The 23,806-nt window shown below is 36.7% G+C and overlaps 1 protein-coding gene across 1 annotated transcript; it reads left to right on the top strand.

Annotated features, from left to right (window-relative positions):
• Window positions 1-4,296: 4,296 nt before the first annotated feature.
• LOC139695352 (collagen and calcium-binding EGF domain-containing protein 1-like) lies at window positions 4,297-23,595 on the top strand. The gene is made up of 8 exons (XM_071594068.1): window positions 4,297-4,531; window positions 6,518-6,703; window positions 10,462-10,587; window positions 12,154-12,302; window positions 17,053-17,336; window positions 19,005-19,331; window positions 22,441-22,607; window positions 23,356-23,595. The coding sequence occupies exons 1-8, from the start codon at window positions 4,518-4,520 to the stop codon at window positions 23,444-23,446; spliced, it is 1,344 nt and encodes a 447-aa protein (XP_071450169.1). The 5' UTR covers window positions 4,297-4,517; the 3' UTR covers window positions 23,447-23,595.
• Window positions 23,596-23,806: the final 211 nt, after the last annotated feature.

The raw sequence follows: 23,806 nt of genomic DNA, 5'->3' as shown, positions 1-23,806 counted from the left end.
CGGCAGATGGTATTCAAATAAGACGGAAAAAGTGGATCGATGAGGCACTCAAAGGCAGCGGAATGTTGAAGTATGTACTAGAAGGGAAAATTTTAGCTAAACAAGGAAGGGAAGTGTACGAGAATAACGCGGAGCACTTGGTGTATGGTGGTATTTACCAGATACAAGTATGTATATTCTTACAGCCGGATAGTAAAATTGCACGTACTTCATATATTCAATTATTCCCGGCTCAACTTAGTGGAAATACATGTTAATTAAATGAAGAATGCATTGTATCTTTCCACTGTCCTTTTTATCTTTTTTTTGCCTTTGTCCGCTTTTTCAACGATACATTGTATTCTTCATTTAATCAATTTTGCACCTACTACCTTGATCAAAAAGTTCCCGGAATAACCACCGTGTGGCGCTCCCATCGTTCCGATTTGAGTTCTGTTTTTTTTGTTAAATTGGTACATCTGTTGTTGATATTCCCTTTAAATCTTAGTGTCATAACTTGACATTTGCAAAAGTTACGTAGCCAAGAGTACATCTATCTCTGTGTGTGTTGGCGATTTTTTACAATTTCAAAAATGGATTTAAATTTGCAACAACGAACTTGTATTAAATTTTGCGTAAAAAACGGATTTAGTGGCGCACGGACGTTGGAAATGTTGGAAAAGTGTTTCGGCAACGATTCTCTAAAAAAAACGGTCGTTTACCAGTGGCACGAGCGGTTCAGAAGTGGTCGTGAGTCAATCGAAGATGATGAACGCAGTGGCAGACCATCGACATCGAAAGTCGGTGAAAAAATTGATAAAGTAAAAGAAATGTTGGTCAATAACCGCAAATTAACCATCAGAGAAATAGCGGAGGACTTGAACATTGCCTATGGATCCGCCCAAGACATTGTGGTTAATGATTTGGGTTTCCGACGTGTAGCAGCAAAGTTGGTGCCAAAATACCTCAATTTCATGCAAAAAAGAGACCGTGTTGACGTCGCAAAAGACATGATTTGCGAGGCTGAATCCGATCCCACATTCATCAAAAGGATCATTACTGGAGACGAGACGTGGGTTTATGAGTACGACACGCAATCCAGACATCAGGCAAGTGAATGGCGTTCACCAAATGAGCCGAGACCAAAAAAACCACGTCGTTTTCAGTCAAAAAAGAAGGCAATGCTGACGGTTTTCATGGATTACAACGGTGTAGTGCATCATGAATTTTTGCCAGAAGGCCAGACAGTAAACAAAGAGTATTATTTGGGCGTTATGAGACGTTTGCGTGAAGCAATTCGCCGAAAGAGACCAGAAATGTGGGCAGAAAACTCGTGGATTTTGCACCATGATAACGCACCGTCGCACAGTGCTATCATTATTCGTAATTTTTTGACGAAAAATGCAACAAATACCATCCAACAGCCACCGAATTCACCTGATTTGGCTCCCTGTGACTTCTTTCTGTTCAATCGAGTTAAAAAACCATTACGGGGAACGCGTTTTAGCAGCCGAGAGGAAGTAATGGAAAAATCGCAGGAAGCACTGATGGACATACCGAAAACCGAATATAAAAAATGTTTCGAGGATTGGATCAAGCGCTGGCATAAGTGTGTTGCAGTCGATGGGGATTACTTTGAAGGGGACAATATAGATTTAGATGAATAAACTTGTATTTTTAATTTTCTGAATAAATTCCGGGAAATTTTTGATCAAGGTAGTACTTTGAAAAAATTAGACATTGCATCAGTTTAAAAGGGCTGTCCAAGTACTCAGTACTCAGGTACGGCAATGATATAACCATTTTAACTATTTCTTTCCCCTTAGTAAAATTCTTGTGACTTAATATCCTGTTTTGCCATGTTTGATTCACATAGTCATCGGTGACCCAAGGGATAGGGAAGGTTAACGACAAACTTTACAATCACACATCCTTCCAAATATTCCACCATGTGCTTGACCAATGCACTCTAATACTTGTATGACGGACATGATAATTTTTGCGCTAGGTGAATATGATGAAGTAGTGCTTAATATTTCATGAAAAAAACATTTAGTGAATTCATTAAGCTGATCTACTTTCAAAATTCAAAGTAATTAAATCAAAAACTTGGGTATTAAAAATGCACATGATTTAGATACAGTACAAGTACACATTTTTATGGTACAAAGGCATTCATCATAGTAGGAAGTATACGTCAAGGGTATTTAATTATTGCTCCGAATATTAGGAGCCATGAAAAAAGAGACAAAACGAGATATTAAGAATGAAAAACCATATGGTGTCGCATTAAATCCGTGAAGACGAATAAACTGAACGCCCTTACGATATTGTTTTTCTGATGAAAGCTAATGGTTCCGGGGAGCCATATGAAGTATGGGGTAGTAGACTAAATGTTAGTCCACCATTAACAAAAATTTGTGAATCTCCACCTAGGCCTGTCTCGCCACTGGGGGAGTGGTTCCGGAATTGTTTCTCCTCACTCTATCAGAATAATTTTCACGTCTACACCTCCTATGCCCCAAATGAACTGCCCAGCCTGCCGATCGAGACATAATAGCATCGCGCTTCCAAGGCGATCACTCTGCATATCCCGCGGGGAGAGGAGCAACACAGTTACACGAATCCTCGCCCGCGCAGGCTGATAAGGCGTCCAATTCCGAGGGTCACTTGAGAGCCAATGATATTTAGATCACCAGCTGAGTCTGCTGAAGAACTGCTGTCAAGGGGGGAGTGAGCGAAGTTTGTTAATACCGATCCGCAGTGCGAGCGTCTCGTCGCCACGTGTATGGTGCCTCGGCGCGCCTCAACCCTTTGAGCTGGAGCTACGGACTAGGGTAGTCGGACTGATGGTACCGCAAAGAAATGTCTGGCACCGGCCCCGATATCCATCACTTCGACCCAGCTGATGTCCTTCCACCTTCACCTTGAATTTCGGAGCAAGTGGGTTGAAGTCAAACCGCCCAATAAAACAGGTGAAAGGAAGCAGTGAGGGCCATCAGGGACAGCATCCCATCTACAAAGACCAATGCACAGAGGATCGGGCGCGCTGTCCATAAATGGAGGGAAGCGAATTCGTTCGGTGTCGCTCTCGTTTGACTTTCTCTCTGATAATGATTCCGTTTTGCAAAATGTGCATTTTCTTTTGCCTTTCCCTGTTTTCACGAGCATACCTTGGTGGTTTGGATGTGCACCCTACTAAGATGTTTTACTTCGCCACAGATGAATGGCCACCCCATTATTTGGCCCACCTAGTTGATTAAATACCTCATTCATGGGCAATTTTCGTTCAGTTGGATGCAACGACAACACTTTCAACTTGTAAGAGTACTGCGGTTACTGCATAGCAACTCTACTCTTATCTGAACCTTACTTCCTCCCCCTTCGAACCGTTATTCCAGTCTTTTCATGACCCTACCATCGGTTTTTTGTTTAGGTTCGAGAGAACTTTGGCGATCGCTATCTCTGCTACGTCCTTCACCCCAAAAATTAGCCAGATCACCCAAAAAGATGGCCAAAAATTCAATTTTCATTTAATTTGCACAAAGATCCATTTATATCATCTGGACCGAAGCTACCCACCCATATGCTGATAATGCAATTCTCCAACAAATATTAATTTCCACTATACTGGAATGATCCCGATTCCTTTCTCAACCCTGTCTTATAAAGTATTCATTCTTAATGTTCTTAACATCCGCGTGCATTATTCCAGACGTAAAAAACGAATACAACTTCTCCCCACACGGCGGGGAAAAGGCTTGTCTGAGAACTCATGAAGCCCCAAGGAGTCAAGAAGAACCTCATTCATGAGAGAACCTTCTTTTTATCTCCCCATCTATCTCCAGCATCGTCGTAGTTTCAGTTAACTGTGATTCAAAGCTGGAACTAAATTAATTAAATCCAATCACGGTTTATGCACTCTTACCCTTCCCCCACCCTCGTCTTTTTTTCAGCTGATTGCTTTTTGTGCCCCTCGGTTTATCCCATCCAATCATCAGAATCCCAATTATAAAAAAAAATCTCCTCTTAACTTTTTTCCACGTCCACCGACTTCTTGGAACCTCTTGTTATTTTTTTTGAGCGACAATTTTTTTCTCTTCGCTGAGTAGCAGACTGGCGCCTTGGGTTTAAGTCTCCCCGTGGCGTCACGGGGCATAAAAGGATCCCCCCTCTTCTCGCTCCCTTACTCCCCCACCCTTTGGGTGGGTGAGGAGAAGGGACAGGAAAAAGTGGAGATCATCTCTCAATGAATGGTTCGAGTGTTTTCCCCCGGAGATGCACGGGAGAAGAGGAGAGAGATGGCCTCTATGGCAGCTGTTGCAACTGATGACTATAGGGTTGTCCGGCTTCAGTGCTGGGAGTCGCGAGCTATGCGTCCAGAGGAAATCTTAACGTCGGGTGGAGTGGGGAGTCCGCCCTACGATCCGAGACACAGGCAGGCTCTCTGTGCTCACACGGGAACGTGCTTCCATCTTTACCATAGAATGATGTAATTAGGAGTACCTAGTATAATATCGTCGAAACATCGTGAACCCATGTTGCTGAAATCGTGAGTATCATGAAAATATTTTTGTGGTTTGAGAATTGTTTTCCACCGTTGAGTTATCTTAGCAACATAAACAAAGGCGTTACTTTATGTACACGGGGCTCTGAACTTCTGCGAAAAAGTTTTGGAAGGGATCAGACAATGTAACTATAAGGTTTTTAAGTTTTAATGCGCTGTTCTCCAACCGATAGTTTAACTCGTTAATAAGGTTATCGCTATGGATTTTCATACGAACACATCCAGTTTTCAAATGAAACCACCTACCCAATTACTGTTTCACACTGATTCTTTACCTACCCACCGTAGCACCTAGTAAGTATAGTAATTCAAAGTGACTGAATTCCGCCGATAAAATTTCCTAAAATCTATGGATATATTGCTGAAAGTGAGGATTATCAGCGCGTTCCTGGCGCGTATCGAACGGTAGAATCCAAAAAGCACTCGTACGACCACCCTCGTCTACGCAATTTTACTGTTTCTGTCGCCGCTTATTTTGAATATTGGATAACTTCAAAGACCGGTATATCCCTGTTATCTGCTCTACACTTAACCGTGTGCCCAATTTTGTTTTCAACGGAGAAGTAAGTTGAAAAGAAAGGAGATAAAAATACGACGCAGGAAAACGTTTTAACTAATTACGTTTTGCGTCGTAAATAGAAGATTATTTTTTGGAATGGAAGCAAAACGTGTTTCTTCATCGGAGGAAGTGGAAAATGAAAGGGCTTGAATTCATGAAATAAAACATGACATTACTCAATTTTGTCCATTGTAAAAGCAAAGGTGCAATGATGCATAATATTCACCAAATGAAGTTGTTTTAAAAATAATGATGATCAAAATTCAAAGAATTTACATACTCTTGAAATACATCGCTAAAAATATATAAAAGTAAAAGCGTTTTTGAAAAGGGACAAGTGATTCTTTGACAGGCTTGTGGACCGAAATTGATTGTAACTAAATCATTAGCTAAAGAAATACTATTGTCTGTGTTTTCTGAACACGAACTCTCACACTGTTAGTCTCGAAACAATTACTTCAACAAATAATAGCCCTGTAAAATTAAGCGATAGTATTGACCTATATATGATGCCCGCCTCTTGGTATGCAACATTTATTTTTACAACGCCATTACAAACTTTTTCCAAATAATATATTGTTGTAATATTGATAAATTTGAGCTCTTACGGCTAATAGTATAGAATGAATGTAAAACTCCAATAGCCGTAAACAGTAAAAAGTTAAAAACTCTTAACGGCTATTGGAGTTTTACATTCATTCTATTCTATTATATTCTACAATTTATTGTTGGTTTGAATTATTAATGTTTATATAAATTCTCATTAAAAATATAATCGTAGGTAATACGTGCCAGCAAAATAATATAGTCTCAATTGAACATTTCCACAGGGTTCGTGAAATTGTCGAATGCAAACTATAACAGCACCAGATTAAGTCAAGAAGAAGGCAATATTTGGCGCCATATTAAAAAACTAACCCCTTCGTGCTTCGTTGAACAATAATATTTAGTATTTTTTACTTCTGAACGAATTAATCCCAGAAAAGGCTGTTTATTTAATTTAAATATATTTATGAAAAAATTAGTTTTCGATCCACAGCCATGCTTGAAAGAGATTTCGCTGGAAAATGATATACATATTTGGAGTCCTGTAAATATTATGTTCATCATAAGGTATTCAGGATGCTCCTTTTTCCAAGCACCTCTAGCGAGAAAACAAAACCAGAAGGAAAGAGATATTATATGGTTAATTTAGAATATTTGCTATTATATGACTACTTTTTGCAAAAAAAGCCCTTGTACGAATTCCCACATTTTTTACATCTTCCTGCCATTGTTAAATGTGTCCTGAATGAGACAGGGGCTCCAGAAGAGTGTTTCAAAATACTTTTCAAGATCGTCCTTGGTCATTTTTCTAATACTTGCTTTTATTTCACATTGTGACATTATTTAAATCATTTTATCCAATTTAGCACTACTTGGGTTTTGGCACTTATATTTCTGCTACATGATATTGTGCACTGCAAGTCTAAAGAAAAGGGAACGAGCCTATCATCCAAGGAAATACGCACAACAAAAGTATCAGACTATCAACTGTGGGTTGAAGAAGAGGGATATGTTTACAAGGATTCTCTGGGTGCAGCACGGCCTGTGACAAGGTACAATTAGTAAATCTTAGTTTGAAAGATTTTCTCTTTAGATAATATTTGTGGGCAATGGTTCATAGTTTTTATTTTACATAAATACTTTTTTGAAGCGCTCAACTTGAAACTGCTACATATAGCAGGTTAAACTTGATCATCTGGGCTAAACATACCACATTCTTCTGTTCACGGCAAAAAGGGTTTGGGTTGGAATTTTTTTAATGTTAACCTAAATATTTTTCATGAAGATTTTGGTATTAATCATGCCAGTCTACACACAATATGATCGCAGTATATCTCAGTGGTTTTCATAGGTATTACATTAGTAATGAGCAAATGTAATTTGCAATTAAAGAAGTGAACATTTTTTGAAGAATTTCATGGTTTTTCACTTACATTTTACTTAGCACTCGAGAAGTAGTATAAGATAGAATTATGCACTCTTTTGAATGTTTCCTTTGAAAATGAAAGTTCCTGCTATGACTATGGTGAATTTTTTTTGTAATTGTAAAAATGAAGCCCTTAAAATATAATATCTGCATATACAAAATCGACATTTTGTTGTGTCATTCCAAATTAACTCTCGAGATGCATGCATATAAGCAGTGGTCCTTGGTGATGAAGGTATTAAAAAAAATAAGACCGCAAGATAATTTCTTTATGACCTTTTTCATTCGAATTTTGCATTACTTAATTTTATGGCTGAATGATGCTGAAAGCCTAAAACTTGAAAGAAGAATAATGGATTTATATATCTAGGGATTTAATAAAATGCAGAGATTATGGATAGCAGAAACAACAGAATCATTCAGATCAGACCCAAAGACCCAATTGCTGAGTGCATTTTTGTTTGCAATATAAATTGAGTAGTGGACAATACCCTCATTAAATATAAATTCCATTCAATAAGGTAGTCCTGGTATATAACTATTTTTGAGAAATAAGGGAAATCAATTAAAAGACAAGCCAAAGATATTCTAGGAAATCAGATAGAGAAACCAGGTACTACATGATGGCAAAGCTACAAGGGCGAAATGTTGAATGGCGAATTAAGAGGCAAACACAGAACAAAACAATAAAAGAAATAGATGGGAAGTCATTCTGACCGGAGGTTGATTTGGAAAACGTTGATGTATGATGGCTCAAGGAAGGAAAGATGTCAAAATGTGAACAGTGGACAACTGAAAGCTGCCAAGAAAAGCTCTCAAGAGGGAAATTTGGACCACATTGGAAGTCCTGGGACTAACTGGAGATGATATTTGAGCCCTTTAAGTTATAACTTTAAACTGTAAAATAATATTATTATTATTAGGTAATCTACCGGTTAAGGTAGGTTTTTGGATGGACGTAATTACTAATTAAATAATTTGTGGCCCCTAGCAAAACACAACATCCTACTCTACATCAGGTCCCTCTTCAGCTCTGAGTACTTTCTTCCTCCCTTCATCCCGTCCAACATCCCTATCCTGTTCCTTCCGTTTCCTCGTTTGCCTAACATTCTCCCCTCAATAATAGTCTTCAACATCCCGCTGCCGGTCAATACCCCCTTCAGCCACTTTTCCTGCCTCCATAGGATTGCTCCCAGCAAACCCCTCTCTTCGCCCACCATACCAAGTACTTCCTCGTTTGTTTTCTTCTCTGTCCATTTCACCTTCTCCATTCTTCTCCACACCCACATTTCAAAAGCCTCCAGTCTACATCTATTCTCCTGCTTCAATGACCATGTTTCCGTGCCGTAGATAGCTATGCTCCATATCAAAATTTTTACCAGTCTTTTCTTAACATCCTTACTCAACGTCCCCGTCATCAACTCCCTCCTCCTTGTGAAAGCCTCTTTGCCTAGCGCAATTCTTCTCCTTATGTCCCTACTACTTTGACCGTGTTGGTCCAAAACACTACCGAGATATGTAAACTGTTCTACCTGCTCTAGTTTTTCCCCTCCTATTTTAATGTTAAGCTTAGCCTTTTTCTTTCGAGAAAATCGCATAACCTTTGTTTTATTAATATTGATTCTCATCCCATACCTGTCGCACTGAATTTCTAATTCACTCAGCAATGCTTGCAGCCCCTTGGCTGACTGACAAACTAGAGCTTGGTCATCAGCAAACCTAACTGATTTTACGAATTCCCCGCCTACCTTCATCCCTATCTCGAGTTCTTCCCATGCCTCTTTAATCATTTCCTCTGCATACAGGTTGAACAGCAACGGTGATAATGGGCAATGTTAAATTATAGCTGAAGGGGAAATGATTTTCCTGAAGAAACAAAGACAAATTATACTTTCTAAATGCAGAATTTAATATCACATTCTAGGACTTCATCTAAAAAAAAGGTTTCAATAATAGATGATTATCGAACTAGTTCATTCTTGGAGTTAATAAAAAATTCTGCAGAGAAGATTTCAACCAATCAGCTGAATAAACTAGTCGGCCATATATACTGAACACGTGAAATAGAAATAGTTTTCTAGAGAAGGAAAAAATGTCAACAGGCATCCAAGTATTCATGGAATTGAATTAACAATTTAAAATGCATACTGAAAGAGAATTCTATCCACTGTCGGTGAAGGAAGTGCATATACTTTTATTCATTAAATATATTCATCAAAAACAAATAACAAAAAGCCGATGGCCAGTACATTGTAATCACAGATAAAAAATATCAGCATTCTCTGTATTGATAATAGCAGGGCTATAGTGACAGAGAAAATTGTAAAGAGCACATTTGCTAACCTAATGCATTTAATGAAAAGTACATATTTGAGGCTAAAAAGAAGAAAGCCATGATTATAGCCTTTGGCATTTTACAAGTTTAATGCATAAGTAGAAGGGATTTGTCATTCTGAAAATTGGATCACAGCCAAAGGATGGCAAAATATAGGATTTCAACAAAAAAAAAGTATGGTCATATAATCAAACACAAGCCTCAGCTAGAAAACTCATCAAAATGTAGGTATTTATTGAGTACACTACTCTGATGTATATGAGGCAAGGATGGTGACTGTCCCAGAGGAAAAAGGATTGGAAACAGCAGAAATGTTAGGAAAATGTCTTTAGGAAAATGATGAAGTTAAAATTGACCACCATTATAGCTTCCTTAAGGCAAAAAAAACAAAAAGTGAACTCAAAGAATCAGGAAGTTTTGAGCTTCCATTACACAATGAGAGGCATAAAAGCAAAGAATAAGATTACCTACATGAAGTTTACGAAGTACAGAAATTGAGTTGAGGGTAGAGTCAGTCCCCAGCCAATCCTAGAATTTTCGACGATCAATGAGTGCTTTCAATTTTATTGGTACTGTTATTCAGACAGGTTTTCCTTTAAGTTGGCAAGTGAAACTGATATTTTTAGGGCGCCATCAAGTACAGAAAGTAGTAATTGAATTGATTTTCGTAAAATCACTTAAAATGACTGAACCAATCCCATGTTAATTTATTTTCACGTCTAAATATATTACTGGACTATGTAAAATGCAGAATTGGAGATAAATTACCTCAAATTGAATCAGTAAGAAAATCAGATATTTTTCTCTGTGTCATCATTAAAAATATGAAAATTTTTCTCCATAGCAATTGAATATGCCTCTAGGATGATAACATTATGACCAGTAATAAACTAGAACCATGTTTTTAATTTAATTTGCTAGCTAACAAATCATTAAAACTCTGATTTTGAAATCTTACAACAAAGAGATTTTGGATATAAAAATATTTCGCAGTGGCAATTGAGTGTGTGCCAAACAACTGACTCTCACTCATTATTATTCTCTCTCAGGCCAGAAACACTTCAGTGCCCATCCGACAACATTATCACCACCCGTTACAAGTGTCATGTGGATGGAGAATGGGTGGATTGCTTCAAGAGACACTGTTGTCCAGATTACACATTCATTGCGGGAAGGTAAGCATTTCAATATACATAAAGTCAGGGTTGGAATTTAGGGAGGAGTGAAAGCAAACGAACAAGAAAACTTCCTCACTATTCGTCACCCCTAGATCAATCAAAGAGAATTTCCTATACTTCCAGAACATGTTGTAGTAAATTTAAACAAATGCGCAAACTGAATATATCATTTTATATACACATAAAATGCATGGTACCACTGAAACTTTAGTGCAGAGTCACAGCTCTCTTCTACAATCCAAAGGCATAATTTTCCCTTTCTTAGCTATTCATTAAGGACAGCAACTTTTTTCTCTTTAACAAATAGTAAGAGGAGAATATGGGCACATGATGTTTTATAGCACTTGACACTGCAGAAGGCTAAAATTTTATATGCTCACTTTATCCTGTAGATACAATTTCACCGTTTGTGGCTGTCGCTCAAGACATTTGAGTCTTCTCGTCCAGAGTAGCATCCCTTGGAAGTGCCCTCTCTGCTCAACTTAAAATTAAGCTCTGCACCCACTCTACACTTTTTTTAACCACCACTTTTATCGCAATGACATTATTACAGAGACAAACCAACAAATATCAGTCATAATTAGTTCTTCAGAGAGTGGGAGAGAAAGTCTTGGGGCAAGGAAGGAAAGAGAGGAAAAGTAAAAAGTGGCATTGCAAATTGTCAATATTTTCTTTAGTTGGTACCTACACTGACCAAATCATTTGCCAATTGCTGGTTAAAAGGCACAGCAAAAAAATTCCCAAGACATAATTTTTATCATTTTAAAGATTATTTTGCAAACTTCTGAAGCAAGAGATGAAACCGCATAAAGCAATATGAAATAATTAGGTACACTTAATTACTGGACCAAGGAAGTATTTAGGAATCCCTTAAGTTTTAAGTAAAAAAAAATATTAGCTTACATTATTCATACTGCTGAAGTGGAAGAGCAATAGACACTTTTGTTATTGATTACAAAAATTTGATGATACTTAAGTGGCTATTTAGTTAGGCAGTGTACAGAGTATTTTGTGGTTCAATGTTTCCCTACTGTTGCAGTGCCTTAAGGAGCTTTACTTATTTCATCACTAATACATGAATATGTCAGTATAGTGCAAGAGACGTTAAGCCAACATTAGTGTTCTATTGCTCAAAAGCCTTTTATAAATTTTGCTGAACAATTATATATATCTCTGAGGGAATAAAACATTGTGCACCCATTACTACAATGAGAATAAAATTGATTTTTATAAGAAATGCGATTAATTACATTTTGGATGCAGTCAAGATTTTAGATACCTTGAGTTTTTTGGAATGATATCCAAGTCAAAATTAGGTGAATAGAAAACTTGAATGAATGGGATCTGCATTCATATTTTTAATTTCATTTGACATGAATGTGAATTCTTAAGGTTTACGGACTGATTGGTATTTACCTATTTATCCATCCCACTAAATTGTACTGTACATGTCGCCTACAGCATCCACCATCAATAATTTCATGCATATAGTCATTCAGAATTGATTACTTATAATGGAAATATTAACAGCAAATCTTATGTATTTTAATTTATTTTTTGTAGGTGTCTTTCAAAAGATCAAGATCCATGCTCACTTAACCTTTGTGAGCAACTGTGCACCGTGTACCTACAACGAATAATTTGCACATGCCGTGCAGGGTACAAGTTCAGTGCTGAAAACCAAAAGAAAGGCATAAGGCCAGCTTGTATAGGTAGGATGACTAGAATATCTTAAAGAAAACATTATATATGGCATATGTTTTAAGTGTCCTTTCTATTTAAGTGCATGCTTACGCTGCTTGTTGTTTTTGGTGTCATAATGATACAATAAACTTGTCATGATACATTTTCATCACAGTTGCATGTTGCTGGAACATTAATGACAAATCATGCCTGTAGCAGTTATGCAATGCTGTGCCCTGGTAGTTCAGATTCTCTAGCTTTAAACCAAGTTTTATGTTGTGTATGTATCCATATGCAATACCCATTTGCCTATTGGATTCTGCTGATAACCCAAAAAAACCACATGAGCCAATTAAATCTATATGTGCATGAGCCTTATTCAGACTAAATTCAAGATTCATGAGAAAAGGTAACTCTGTTAAAATTAAATCTAGAAACAGTTCATAAAACTAATTCAGCCTCATTATCATCAATTATGGTCTATTTCCGCGGCCAGAGAATGTCAAAGTCATTATTCTCTCGCAATTTACACTAAATCAATTTATCGGCTACACATATTTACACATATTTACATTATACACATATTTACTTTCTGTGGTTAAAGAAATATTACAGCACACCATGGAGACTGAATCTTCAATGAACTTCAGAGTATGACCTATCATTGAAACTAGCACTACTTGAGCATACTTCAAGAAAAAATTCACTAAATAACCAAGCTCAGTGAAGATAGATCAAGTGATGTCAGGCCTTTCACCCTATATTTTTTCTAATTTTGGCATTGCAATAAACAATGGCTACTTACTGCATTGCAACTTACTTATTGTAACTTACTAGCTACCCTTTACATATTATCACTTAAAGGCAAATGAGTCACCTAGTGAGCCTGAGAGGAAATTTGGGCATGGTGAAATAATAATATGGATACATAGAGAATGAAATTAAAGTCGAATTCCATAACTATTCACCAAATATAAATATACTGGCACTCTGAAATTTCCCTGCTGAATAAAATAATACATTGATGAGATCAAAGATCATGATACTATGCAAAATTATGTAATATTACAATCAAAAAATTTTTTTAATGATTACAAAAAATTTCCCTGAGCATTTATGAGAAGTTATATTATACCTGTAATAGTAATGTAACAGTAATGTCTTCTAGAGAAACGAAAATAAAATGAGTTGCACTTACGCTCAGGACTTAGGACGAGTTGTTTTTACGATGACGGTGATGATTTAAAATGTCATCTCTGGCCAAGTGGAAGAAGGTGGGATTAAATGCTGCTCTGCCTACAAACAGAAAGAGTTAATAAATAAATTATTGCCTTTCTTTTTTCAAAGTTAGTACAGAGGAGAGACAAGTTCATGAGTATTTATATGTCTCCATTGATGCAAAGCATTCAATACCAGATGTGAGCAATGAGCTGGTACAACAAAAAATGAAGTTTGGGAAGAAGATAGCTCAGCAGGAAGGGGAGTGCTGCATGTACATATGAAGGAAGACGTATGGGCAGGATCATCATTTGTAGTATATGGGTGGTCTTGACCTGAAAACTAATGAGGGGTAAAACTAGTACTATCATGCAATAGACAAGGTGCCAAAATTAAAGAGGTTAAAGTGAATGGGGCAATTTGTAACAGAAGGAGCAAACAACTTGTAGTATGGAACAAAGTAGTGCTGGTTTTGTGCCAGTTCTGTCAAAGTGATATGGGCATCGAAGCTGTATTTAAGCGGTAAAAAGTAATGTTGCCAACAAATAATGAGGACCAAAATATGTATAAAATACCAGTTTGCAACATCACTTTTTACTGCTTAAAGTACAGTTTTACATTATTATTTGTTTTCTCTAACCTGAATACCTATAATTTAAAGGTTTATGAGAAAATCATTGACCAAGCATTGAGAAAATTATATAAACATCAAATTTAATATTTTTTCCTACAAAAATGGTAACACATTCTTTGCAAATGGCACATTATTTGAGTTGACATTTTTATCAATTACAGATAAATATCTATAAGCACTTGCCTCATCAATCAATTCAATATATCAGACTCTTAAATATTTCTGATGTGGTTAGCTCTTCCGGGACAAGGCTTGCTGTAACACATGCTGCAAATGGGAGTTCTTTCTATACAACGAACCAAAAACTGAACTAGTACACTAACAAAAAAGAAGTTTCTCAGATAGACATAATTAAAGTAGTGAAAAAGTTCAAGAATTCTAATTGTAAAGATATGTTTGGGCTTTCAAATAATTCAATCAAATCTGTAATTGACTGGTTAGCATACCCTCTTGCTATTGTCATCAACTCTTGTCTCCAGTCTGGTTATTTTCCTGATCAGTTGAAGTTTTCCAAGGTCATTCCTATTCACAAACATGGTAATATCAGTTCTCCAAACAATTATCGTCCTATTACAATTATTTCTCCACTTGCAAAAATCATTGAATCAGTTGTATTTACCCAAATCCTGGACTATTTTGAATCCTTAAATCTATTTACACCGACTCAGTTTGGTTTCAGACCCAACAAATGTACAACCCAAGCTGTTGAATATGTTATAAAGCAAATCATTAAGGCTTTTGAAGGTAATCAATGTTTGGCTCTCTCATTATGTGATCTCTCTTCGGCTTTTGACTGTGTTAATCACACAATTCTCATAAATAAGTTGAAATATTATGGTTTTAAGGATACTGAACTAAAATTTATTTCTTCCTATGCAACAATTTCAGAGTGTAAAAATCATTCGCCTTGACTAGGATTCTAACCCAGATCCCTCAATATCCGGTCGAGTGCTTTAGCCACTTAAGCCACCGAGGCGTCCTCTTAAACTCTGAAATTTTGGGGCTTTTAAAGGAACAAGATGTTGTGACAAAATACCATACATACAATGTCACCGATTGTAGTGGCTAAAGATTGAAGTGGCTAAAGCACTCGACCGGATATTGAGGGATCTGGGTTCGAATCCCAGTCAAGGCGAATGATTTTTACACTGAAATTGTTGCATTGAAATGCATATTAGCAGATGACTCCATTAAAAGTTACTGTTGCGGCATCTCCCGCAGTTTCTTTGGAATTTATTTCTTCCTACTTATCTGATCGTAAGCAGTCAGTTTATGTAAATGGTAAACAGTCAAAACCATTAAATATTAAATATGGTGTGCCTCAGGGCTCTGTGCTTGGACCTCTTTTATTTCTGGTCATGATTAATGACTTGTGCCCAAATATGATTACTGACTGTGTCCTCTATGCGGATGATACTACTTTCCTACATAGTTCCCCCCATCATTCTGATGTGATGAATAGAGTTCCTATTATACTTAAAAAGGCAGTGGACTGGTTTTCTGCCAACAATCTCCATATGAATCCCAATAAAACTCAGCATCTTATATGTACTCTAAAATGTGCTACACCGGATACTGTCCCTGTGAAACTGCTGGGATTTTATATAGACTCCCAAGTTAACATGGAGTACTCATATTCTATACATTAGGAAGAAACTTGCCCGAGCCTTATTTCTGCTCAGGAAATTGAAATTATATGTTAGTAAGGACTACTTAATTAATGCCTACTATGCATTCTTTCACTCACATATTACTTATGGCATTAGACTTTGGGGGCATGCATCTGATATTAAGCCAATCTTTGGGATGCAGAAAAAGGCAGCCCGTACCTTATCTAATTCATGTCCACTTGAACACTGTAGACCTCTCTTTTTAAATTTAAAAATTATGACTGTCTACAGTTTATATATATTCTATTCATTAGTTCATATAAAAGAAAATACGAGTATGCACTCCACTAGGGCTGACGTTCACAGCCATAACACCAGAGCAAAGTCTAATATGGATTTTCCATACTGTAGGCTAGATAGGACTTACAAAGTTGAAGGTCTACCTATCAAATTGTTTAATATGCTTCCAAAATCTGTAAAATCAGCCCGCAATTTAGTGTTCCGCAGGGTGCTGCGTGATTGGCTTACCTCCATTCCTTTATACTCAATACAGGAGTATTATGAGCTCGACTTTACTAGCCTAAAATTATAAGGTCTAGCGTGAGTAGAATACTAGGTGTATGTATGCAAATATTTTCAAATAAGTAATTTATGTGATTGTATATTGTGCTGTATACTATATTATCTAGGAACAACTGTATGTTCCTAAATGACGACATCTACCATATGTGAATATGATTATAAGATGAATAAAGTATATTATTATTATTATTATTAACATAAACATATCTTTTTAAAAAATAAGTAGACAAGTCCAAAATATTTGGAGGAACAGCATACTTTTTCTGAGAATTGAGTATTTGGTACAATGAATTTCAAAGTGATACGGCATCATCGGGCGCAAATAACTTAAGGGTCAGGCTCAGATAATTCAGGAATGTGAACAGCAGTGATTCCAGCACAATGCCCTTTTGGTATAGTTGGTCAATGAGGATAAGATAGGTAATGTAGAGAAAGAGTAGCAGTGGTAAAATATAACTTGGTGAAATGTATTGTACCCAATAATCAAATTCTGTGGAAAAGTGCATTGCTCTTTCTATTTTATGAATGCATAGAATGCTGACAAAGCAATGCCTGAAACATTAAATTAAACATATGCCTTATTCTGTCATTGCATAACTATGAAATGTGCTCATCAATAAATTTAACATGATATGCATTTTCTGTAAGTGGTATATATTCATATCTTGGTCATATATTTTACAGTGGATGTCTCTTTAATCCATTCTGATTCTAACACATTTTTTTCAAATTCAGATGTCAATGAATGCATGGATAACAATGGGGACTGTAGCCATCGCTGCATCAATGAACAGGGTGGCTATAAATGTGAGTGTAGGGATGGATGGAAGCTTCAAGGAGACAATCGCACATGTGAACATATTCAGTCAGTTCCTCAGCCTTCAAGCACACCACATCCAATTTCTGGGAGGACTGATAAAGCAAGAGTGAAAGGTGAAGTGTCTGCTCTGCAGCATTGCTCAGCAAACTGTGATACAGTATCCCGCTTGCGAGATGGTGTTCAGGAGTTGCAAGTGAAAGTATGTTGATGAAATTTCCTGGTATGCAATGATTAATATCAAATTTTTAATTATTGGTTTTCAATATATTTTCTTTAACTCTTGTGGTGCTCAACCTTCAAGAATCACTCTATGAAGGTTATTTTAGAATGAAATATGCTGTTAGATAGGTCCAGCCATAAGTATCAATGCATTATTATCACTGCTACTTCTTTGAATGAATACTTTGTATTCCACTCTCTACATGATTTCTCGTAGTACTGATGTTAGTTAAGGGTTGGAGGAAGAACAATTAAACATTAATAATTGCCTATTTTTGTGACATGTTTCCCCATTTCATTGTGGCTATTAAATAAAACTGTTTCTGGTGTGATTTGGTGGAAAATCTTATTGAAATCATATTGAAATTGAAAAATAACAGACTTTCCATAGTGAAACCTAGATCGTAAATAAAATTTTCAACGTGGAAAAGCCAAGTTGGCTATTTTTCAATTTTGTTGTCATTAGTTTATGCTAAGCACGTTTCATTTAACATTTACAGGGTTAGACTAAAAAGCTGTGCAGACCTTTGGTTTTTTTGCTCTGAGACAAATAAATGCTAGAAATTTAACAGCAGAAAATTCGTTTACCTAGACTGGGATTTGAACTTGGATCCTTTTTGTGTTCTTTAGTCAGTGTGCCTGCCTCAGTGCCTCAGTGACTCAACTGCCCAAAGCACTCAGCTAGACTTGAAGGGATCTGAGATTAAATCCTGGTCTTCAAGAGTGATATTTCCACAGTGATTGCTCTCATTTTTGTGTTCATCTTAGCAGGTGACTCCATTTACAGCATAATAGCAGCATTTTCTCTAGTTCCTTTGAAATGGAGCTGATAAGAAATAAAAGCTCAAATTTTATCATGATATTTTTGTCAAAGTAGTCCAAATATTTGTGAAATTGATACCATGTAATAACTCTTCATGTAACTGATAACACTTGAATTGAATTATTAATTATGAAATGTTTCTCAAATTAAAATAACACGTAGCAAGCATAGCTAAACTTCAACATTTTTTTAAATTAAGAACTTCATATTTCAAAAGCAGGGCATGATTGACCAGTAAATAGAGCATTTTGATACAAACTGGATCCAGGTTTGATTCCCAGTGATGCCACTGGATACCCATAGCTTCACCTAAGCTGCATGATATTTAGGTATCACATGTTTCTTGTGACCCACCACAGGTGGCTCAGGGAAAGGAACTGGTTCCTCTACCATGGTGTGTCAATTTTACATGAAATAGGCCTTAGTTCAAGATGGGCTCCATCCTCACCTTTCAAACAAACCTTCAATTTGATTACTGTGGTTATTTTCATTTCAATAATAAAAATTGGTTTATTTAATAGCACCACTTCATGGTATATGCAAATCTTCGATGATAGATCTAATGGCAAGACATTTGTTCCAGATGCTTTTAATAGGTTTAAAGATGAATATGTTTAACTGTTGATACTTCTAAGTGCGTTTTCTACTTGTGTGAAAAACTGCTACTTGACACAATTTCTTCTACCGAGCTAGAAGGAATATAAAATTATTCTATTCAAATGCCAACATGTAAGCTGATATGATTACTAATTATAGTGATTATCTAATATTATTCAAGCAATGAAAAATAACACTGTATTTTCTGTGAATGTGCATTTCTTCAAGGTTCGTGCACTGAGCACTGCAATCAGATTATACAGTATTGAATCAGGGCCACCAGGTCAAAAAGGAAATCCAGGCCCCCAGGGTCCACCAGGCCCCAGAGGATTTCCTGGCCCAGAAGGACCTCCAGGTGAGAGAGGACCTATCGGGCCACCAGGAGAACCTGGTGCCAAAATTATGGTACCACATATGTGGCAAGACGGTGATGAGGGACGGAGTGATGACAAGAGTGTAAGCCCAGCAGAAATTTCAATGGACTCCTTTGTGATGCTAAAAGGGAACAGCAAGACTGACAATCTAAGATTTTGTAGGTGCAAAAGGGGACCAGCGGTGAGTATGAAGGATAATTTCCATTTTTAAACTAACTCATAACTATTGGCCATAAAAATGTAATGCCACCAACTTTATTGATACACAGATATGCATTAATTATAATTTAAAAACTGTCCCTTCCTGTTGAGAAAGGAAAGGTGGATGAAGAGCATATTGATAAATAATGGAATGCTGAAAACTGTGATAGAGAGGGGGATGGAGGGCAAGCAAGGAAGGGTGAGGAAATAATAGGCATGTGGGACAGAATGAAGAGATGAAGGAAGAATGTGGAATTAAAGATGGGCTTACTGTGGATTGAGATCAGGTTGATTTTTGGGCAAGGCTAAGACATGTACGAGTGATGTTTGTGATTATTGTCTTTGTGGTATAAAGTTTATGTCCATCCAAATCATAAGCTAAATGATTAACTACCAAATAATAATAAAACAGTTGTACTTGAGGCATCATAATGACCATTTTTATCTAACAGTCAATCAGTCCTATTTTGCCATCAATGTCTGGTCGGTCAATGTAGTGCAAAATTTTTATTATTTCCTAAATACTGGAATTAAACTGACCCAAGTGATGTCATGGTAGTAAGTTTATCAAGCACTGAAATTTCATCTTCCCAAAGGATTTTTAAATAATTATGAGATACTTTGTTATTCATAGCAGTTTTTCTCATAATTAGCATCCTGTACATTGTATTTGGGACTATTGCTGAATAAATTATTTCTGAAATAGATTTTCCATAACTATTTGAGGCAAGATTCCCATGGAATAGAAATGGCAGTGTTTTCTTTTCTATATCAATACATTTTTCACAATAAGGACAGGGAAACCATGGATCACGGATGAGATGATTACAAAGTTTCATGAGAGAAAGAAATGGAAGAATGTAAACCCAGAGTTAGGCAGAAGGAAGTTCAAAGAGGTAAATAATAAATTGAGACAGGCAACAAATAAAGCAAAAGAAGCATGGTAGAAGAAGTAATGCGAGGGTATGGAAAGTTTGCCAAGGAAGAGTGAAATTGGTGTGCTATACAAGAAGGTTAAAACAATATCAGGAAGTAAGAATGGAAGATCTGAATGGAAGAAAAGATCCAAGAGAAATGGAGGGAATATTAGAGGAACTGTATGGTAAAGAGCTTAGGCCAACATGGTTAGACATAGAAAGAGAGCATGACAAAGAGGAAGATAGCTTAGGTCCGGGCATACCCGGCAATGAGATAGAAAGGGCATTAAGGGAGATGAAATCAAATAAGGCCATGGGGATAGACAACATTCCTGTGGAACTACCAAAAGGTTTAGGAAAATTTAGGAGGAAGAGTCAATTTGGACTAATTCGTAGCATCTATGAGGAAGAAATCTGGCTGGAATACTTTGTGAGATCAGTTTTAGTTCCTGTTCCAAAACATTTAAAGGCAACATCATGTGAGGACTACAGAGCATATAGTTTGATTTGCTATGCAGCTTAAGTGGTATTCAGGATCATCAACTAAAGGATGGAGAGCAAGGAAAATGATTACTTAGTAGATGATAAGTTTGGGTGTAGGAAGGGGAGAGGCAAGCACAATGCCATTGCAGTAATGAGATCACTAATCGAGAGGAATATAGATTACAATCAGGACTTATTTGCCTGTTTCGTAGATTTTGAAAGGGCTTTGGATAGAGTGAATTGGGAAAAACTAATGAGTATATTGCAGAAAATAGGAATAGATTGGAGGGAAAGGAGGCTAATCCGCAACCTGTACATGTCTCAGACTGCTCAGGTGCGGGTGGGGAACTGGGAGTCCGGATGGGCAGTGTTAGGAAGAGGTGTAAGGCAGGGTTGTCCTTTATCACCGGTGCTGTTCAACGTATAGGTATATGTGGAGAAAATGATTAAAGAGGCATGGGAAGGGCTGGAGATAGGAAGGCAAGTTGACAGGGAATCTGTAATAAGGGTTAGGTTCACTTATCATCAACCTCTAGTTTGTCAGTCAGGCATTGCTAGGAAAGGGAATAGAATTGTCATTGTAGTGTTGTGTAGCCTTGTCCACCCAAGACCTATTTTAAGCAATAGAATACCTATAGTAATATTACACATTATTTTGCTCTCTTAAGTCACCATGCAATCGTTCTTCCTAAACTCCTCATCCTGCACAACTATTTGTGTTCTGATGAAATGTATCCTCCATTTAATTTCCTCTACCATCTAATATTCTGAAGCTATCCAGGGTTTCATGTTGATGTTTTTAGCTCTCAACTGCCAATAATCAATTATGGACATATAGAAGGATGTGTAAATTTATATTTCAAATCATTACACTTGCCTCATTCATGTATCCATCTCTCCCTCATTATCCATAAAAGCAAATTAATGCCAAGGTGGCATTATTATATATTTATTTCCAATGAGGGGTAAGGTATCATTTACTCACTACCCCTTACTTGTCTCATCATTTCCATTGATTACTTTTAAACCATCCATTACTACTGATGCATTTTATATTCTATTTATGTTTCCACAGCATCCCTATATTTATCCTAATATGCAAATTCTCCTGAGGGCACTTTGAGTGAGTACGCCGTCCGTCGGATGGGACGTTAAACTGCGGACCCCTTGGTGCCTTTCGTAAAGAGTAGGCTAATGCCGACGCCGGGTTTCTCTCCACCCTTCATCCTTTCCTAACCATCCCCTATGGCGCAAATGACCTCAGTTGTCGGTCGCCTCCCCTAAAAACTACTACTACTCCTGATTGATTAGCACATAATACACTGTCTTTTACACATCCATGGTTTTCTGAGGTAAATACTTGCTGGAGTAATAAAATGATATTTGTACCCCTTACCTGGCATAAAAGCATATGGCACTGGGCATTGATACCTTCCAAACTCATTCAACAAATATTTTATTGAACATCTAAACTAGTAAATTCATGCAACTAATTCTTTCATAATGCTTCACTTTCCAATGAGGATCCTTTTTATTCCTCCACAAGCAAAAATTACAGGTTTTAAAACACATATTTTGTTTGTACTTCTACTTGAGTGTTTATAAAATGACCAACAATACAGTGATATAAATTAGGTGGGTGTATGGTCAAATTAATGTTTGACTTTCCTGTGGCTTGCTCCTACAAAGGGCCCCCCTGGTGCCACTGGCAAGCAGGGGCCTAAAGGAGAAGAAGGTGAGAGGGGCTGGCCTGGAGAGAAAGGTGAATCTGCCTCAATGGATTTCCTTCTCCTTCTCCTTGCTGATATAAGGCATGACATCAGTGAACTGCAAGCTAGGGTATTTGTGGATGAAAGGTGTGTATTAAATATCAGTTAATGTATGCATGTATGAAAATTCACTGTTTCTGACCTTAAATGTAGTTCTGTCATTTTATCATGTTCCATTTATTCAAAAGAAAAAAGGATGGTTATATACATATGAATTGATAAGATGTTGAGGAAAGAAAGATACAAAAATTCATTCCAGCAAAGATTCATAATCATATCCTAATGAGTTATTAACAGCATAATGAAAGAACCACATGATTTAGCTTTCTGCAGCTAATTTAAAGTATGTTGAACACATTCCCTGAAAACTATTACATATCATAATGGGTTTATAAAGCATATCCCCACAACTGGCCATCTTTTGCTTGAAAATTATTGCTTCTTCATCTCTCCTTACTAGTTACTGTAAACGCATATTTTTTTATTTCCTCTTCCCTTAATGTGTTTCTTTGGATTTCCTCCACCAGCCTCCTCCTTTCCCCTGATATTACTATCAATTTTTCGTTTGTATTCCTATGAAGATGGCTTATTTATTTTGGCCTTCAAAACACGCCTCTCAAAAACGGTCAAACATTTTAACGGTCATGACACTACCTAACTATCACATATGATACCATTTTGAAATAAATGTTCTTCAAAAGTCCTTAGAGAAAATTGAAACCTTTACCACTCCTCCATTATTTTTCATCCTATGGCCACACTGATAACTATTTTTTTAAATAAGAAATGAAAAAAGTCATTCATTCACTAAACAAGAGAATTCATTCTATCTTAGGCCTGCAAGATTTGAACTCCAAGGTGCCCTGGAGAAATACCTGGATCAAAGAAAAGGGCATATTTTGGAGAGGAAAGGTTCCAATGTTTGATGATTGTGCGACTATTACCTGCTCGTTGAATGGACCTGATATTTATAAATATATAACTTAAATATTGATAATAAATAAAAAAGCAGTGAAAACATGAGAAAAACTCTTTACAAAGTTCTGTCCACTAATTTATTTGTTTAAGCTATGTCTACAGGCTGACAAGAATATTTTCCAAATAACACATTGTAATATCCATCAGCATGGGAAGCAAAGCTTCTGCAGTGATTATCACATAAAATCCTTGCAAAGCAGAATCAACGGCAGCAGCAAAAAAGAAGAAACAAAATAGAACCAAAATGGTCAAAATAGGTCGTTGGAATGTTAGGATGAAGTTGAGGAAAGAGAAATTAAAAATTTTGA

Source organism: Hetaerina americana, unplaced genomic scaffold (genome assembly GCF_022747635.1).
Source record: "Hetaerina americana unplaced genomic scaffold, ioHetAmer1.1.p SCAF_6, whole genome shotgun sequence".
Classification (NCBI taxonomy): domain Eukaryota; kingdom Metazoa; phylum Arthropoda; class Insecta; order Odonata; family Calopterygidae; genus Hetaerina; species Hetaerina americana.
The sequence above is the reverse complement of the archived record's forward strand: the minus strand, read 5'-3'. Positions and strand labels throughout refer to the sequence as shown.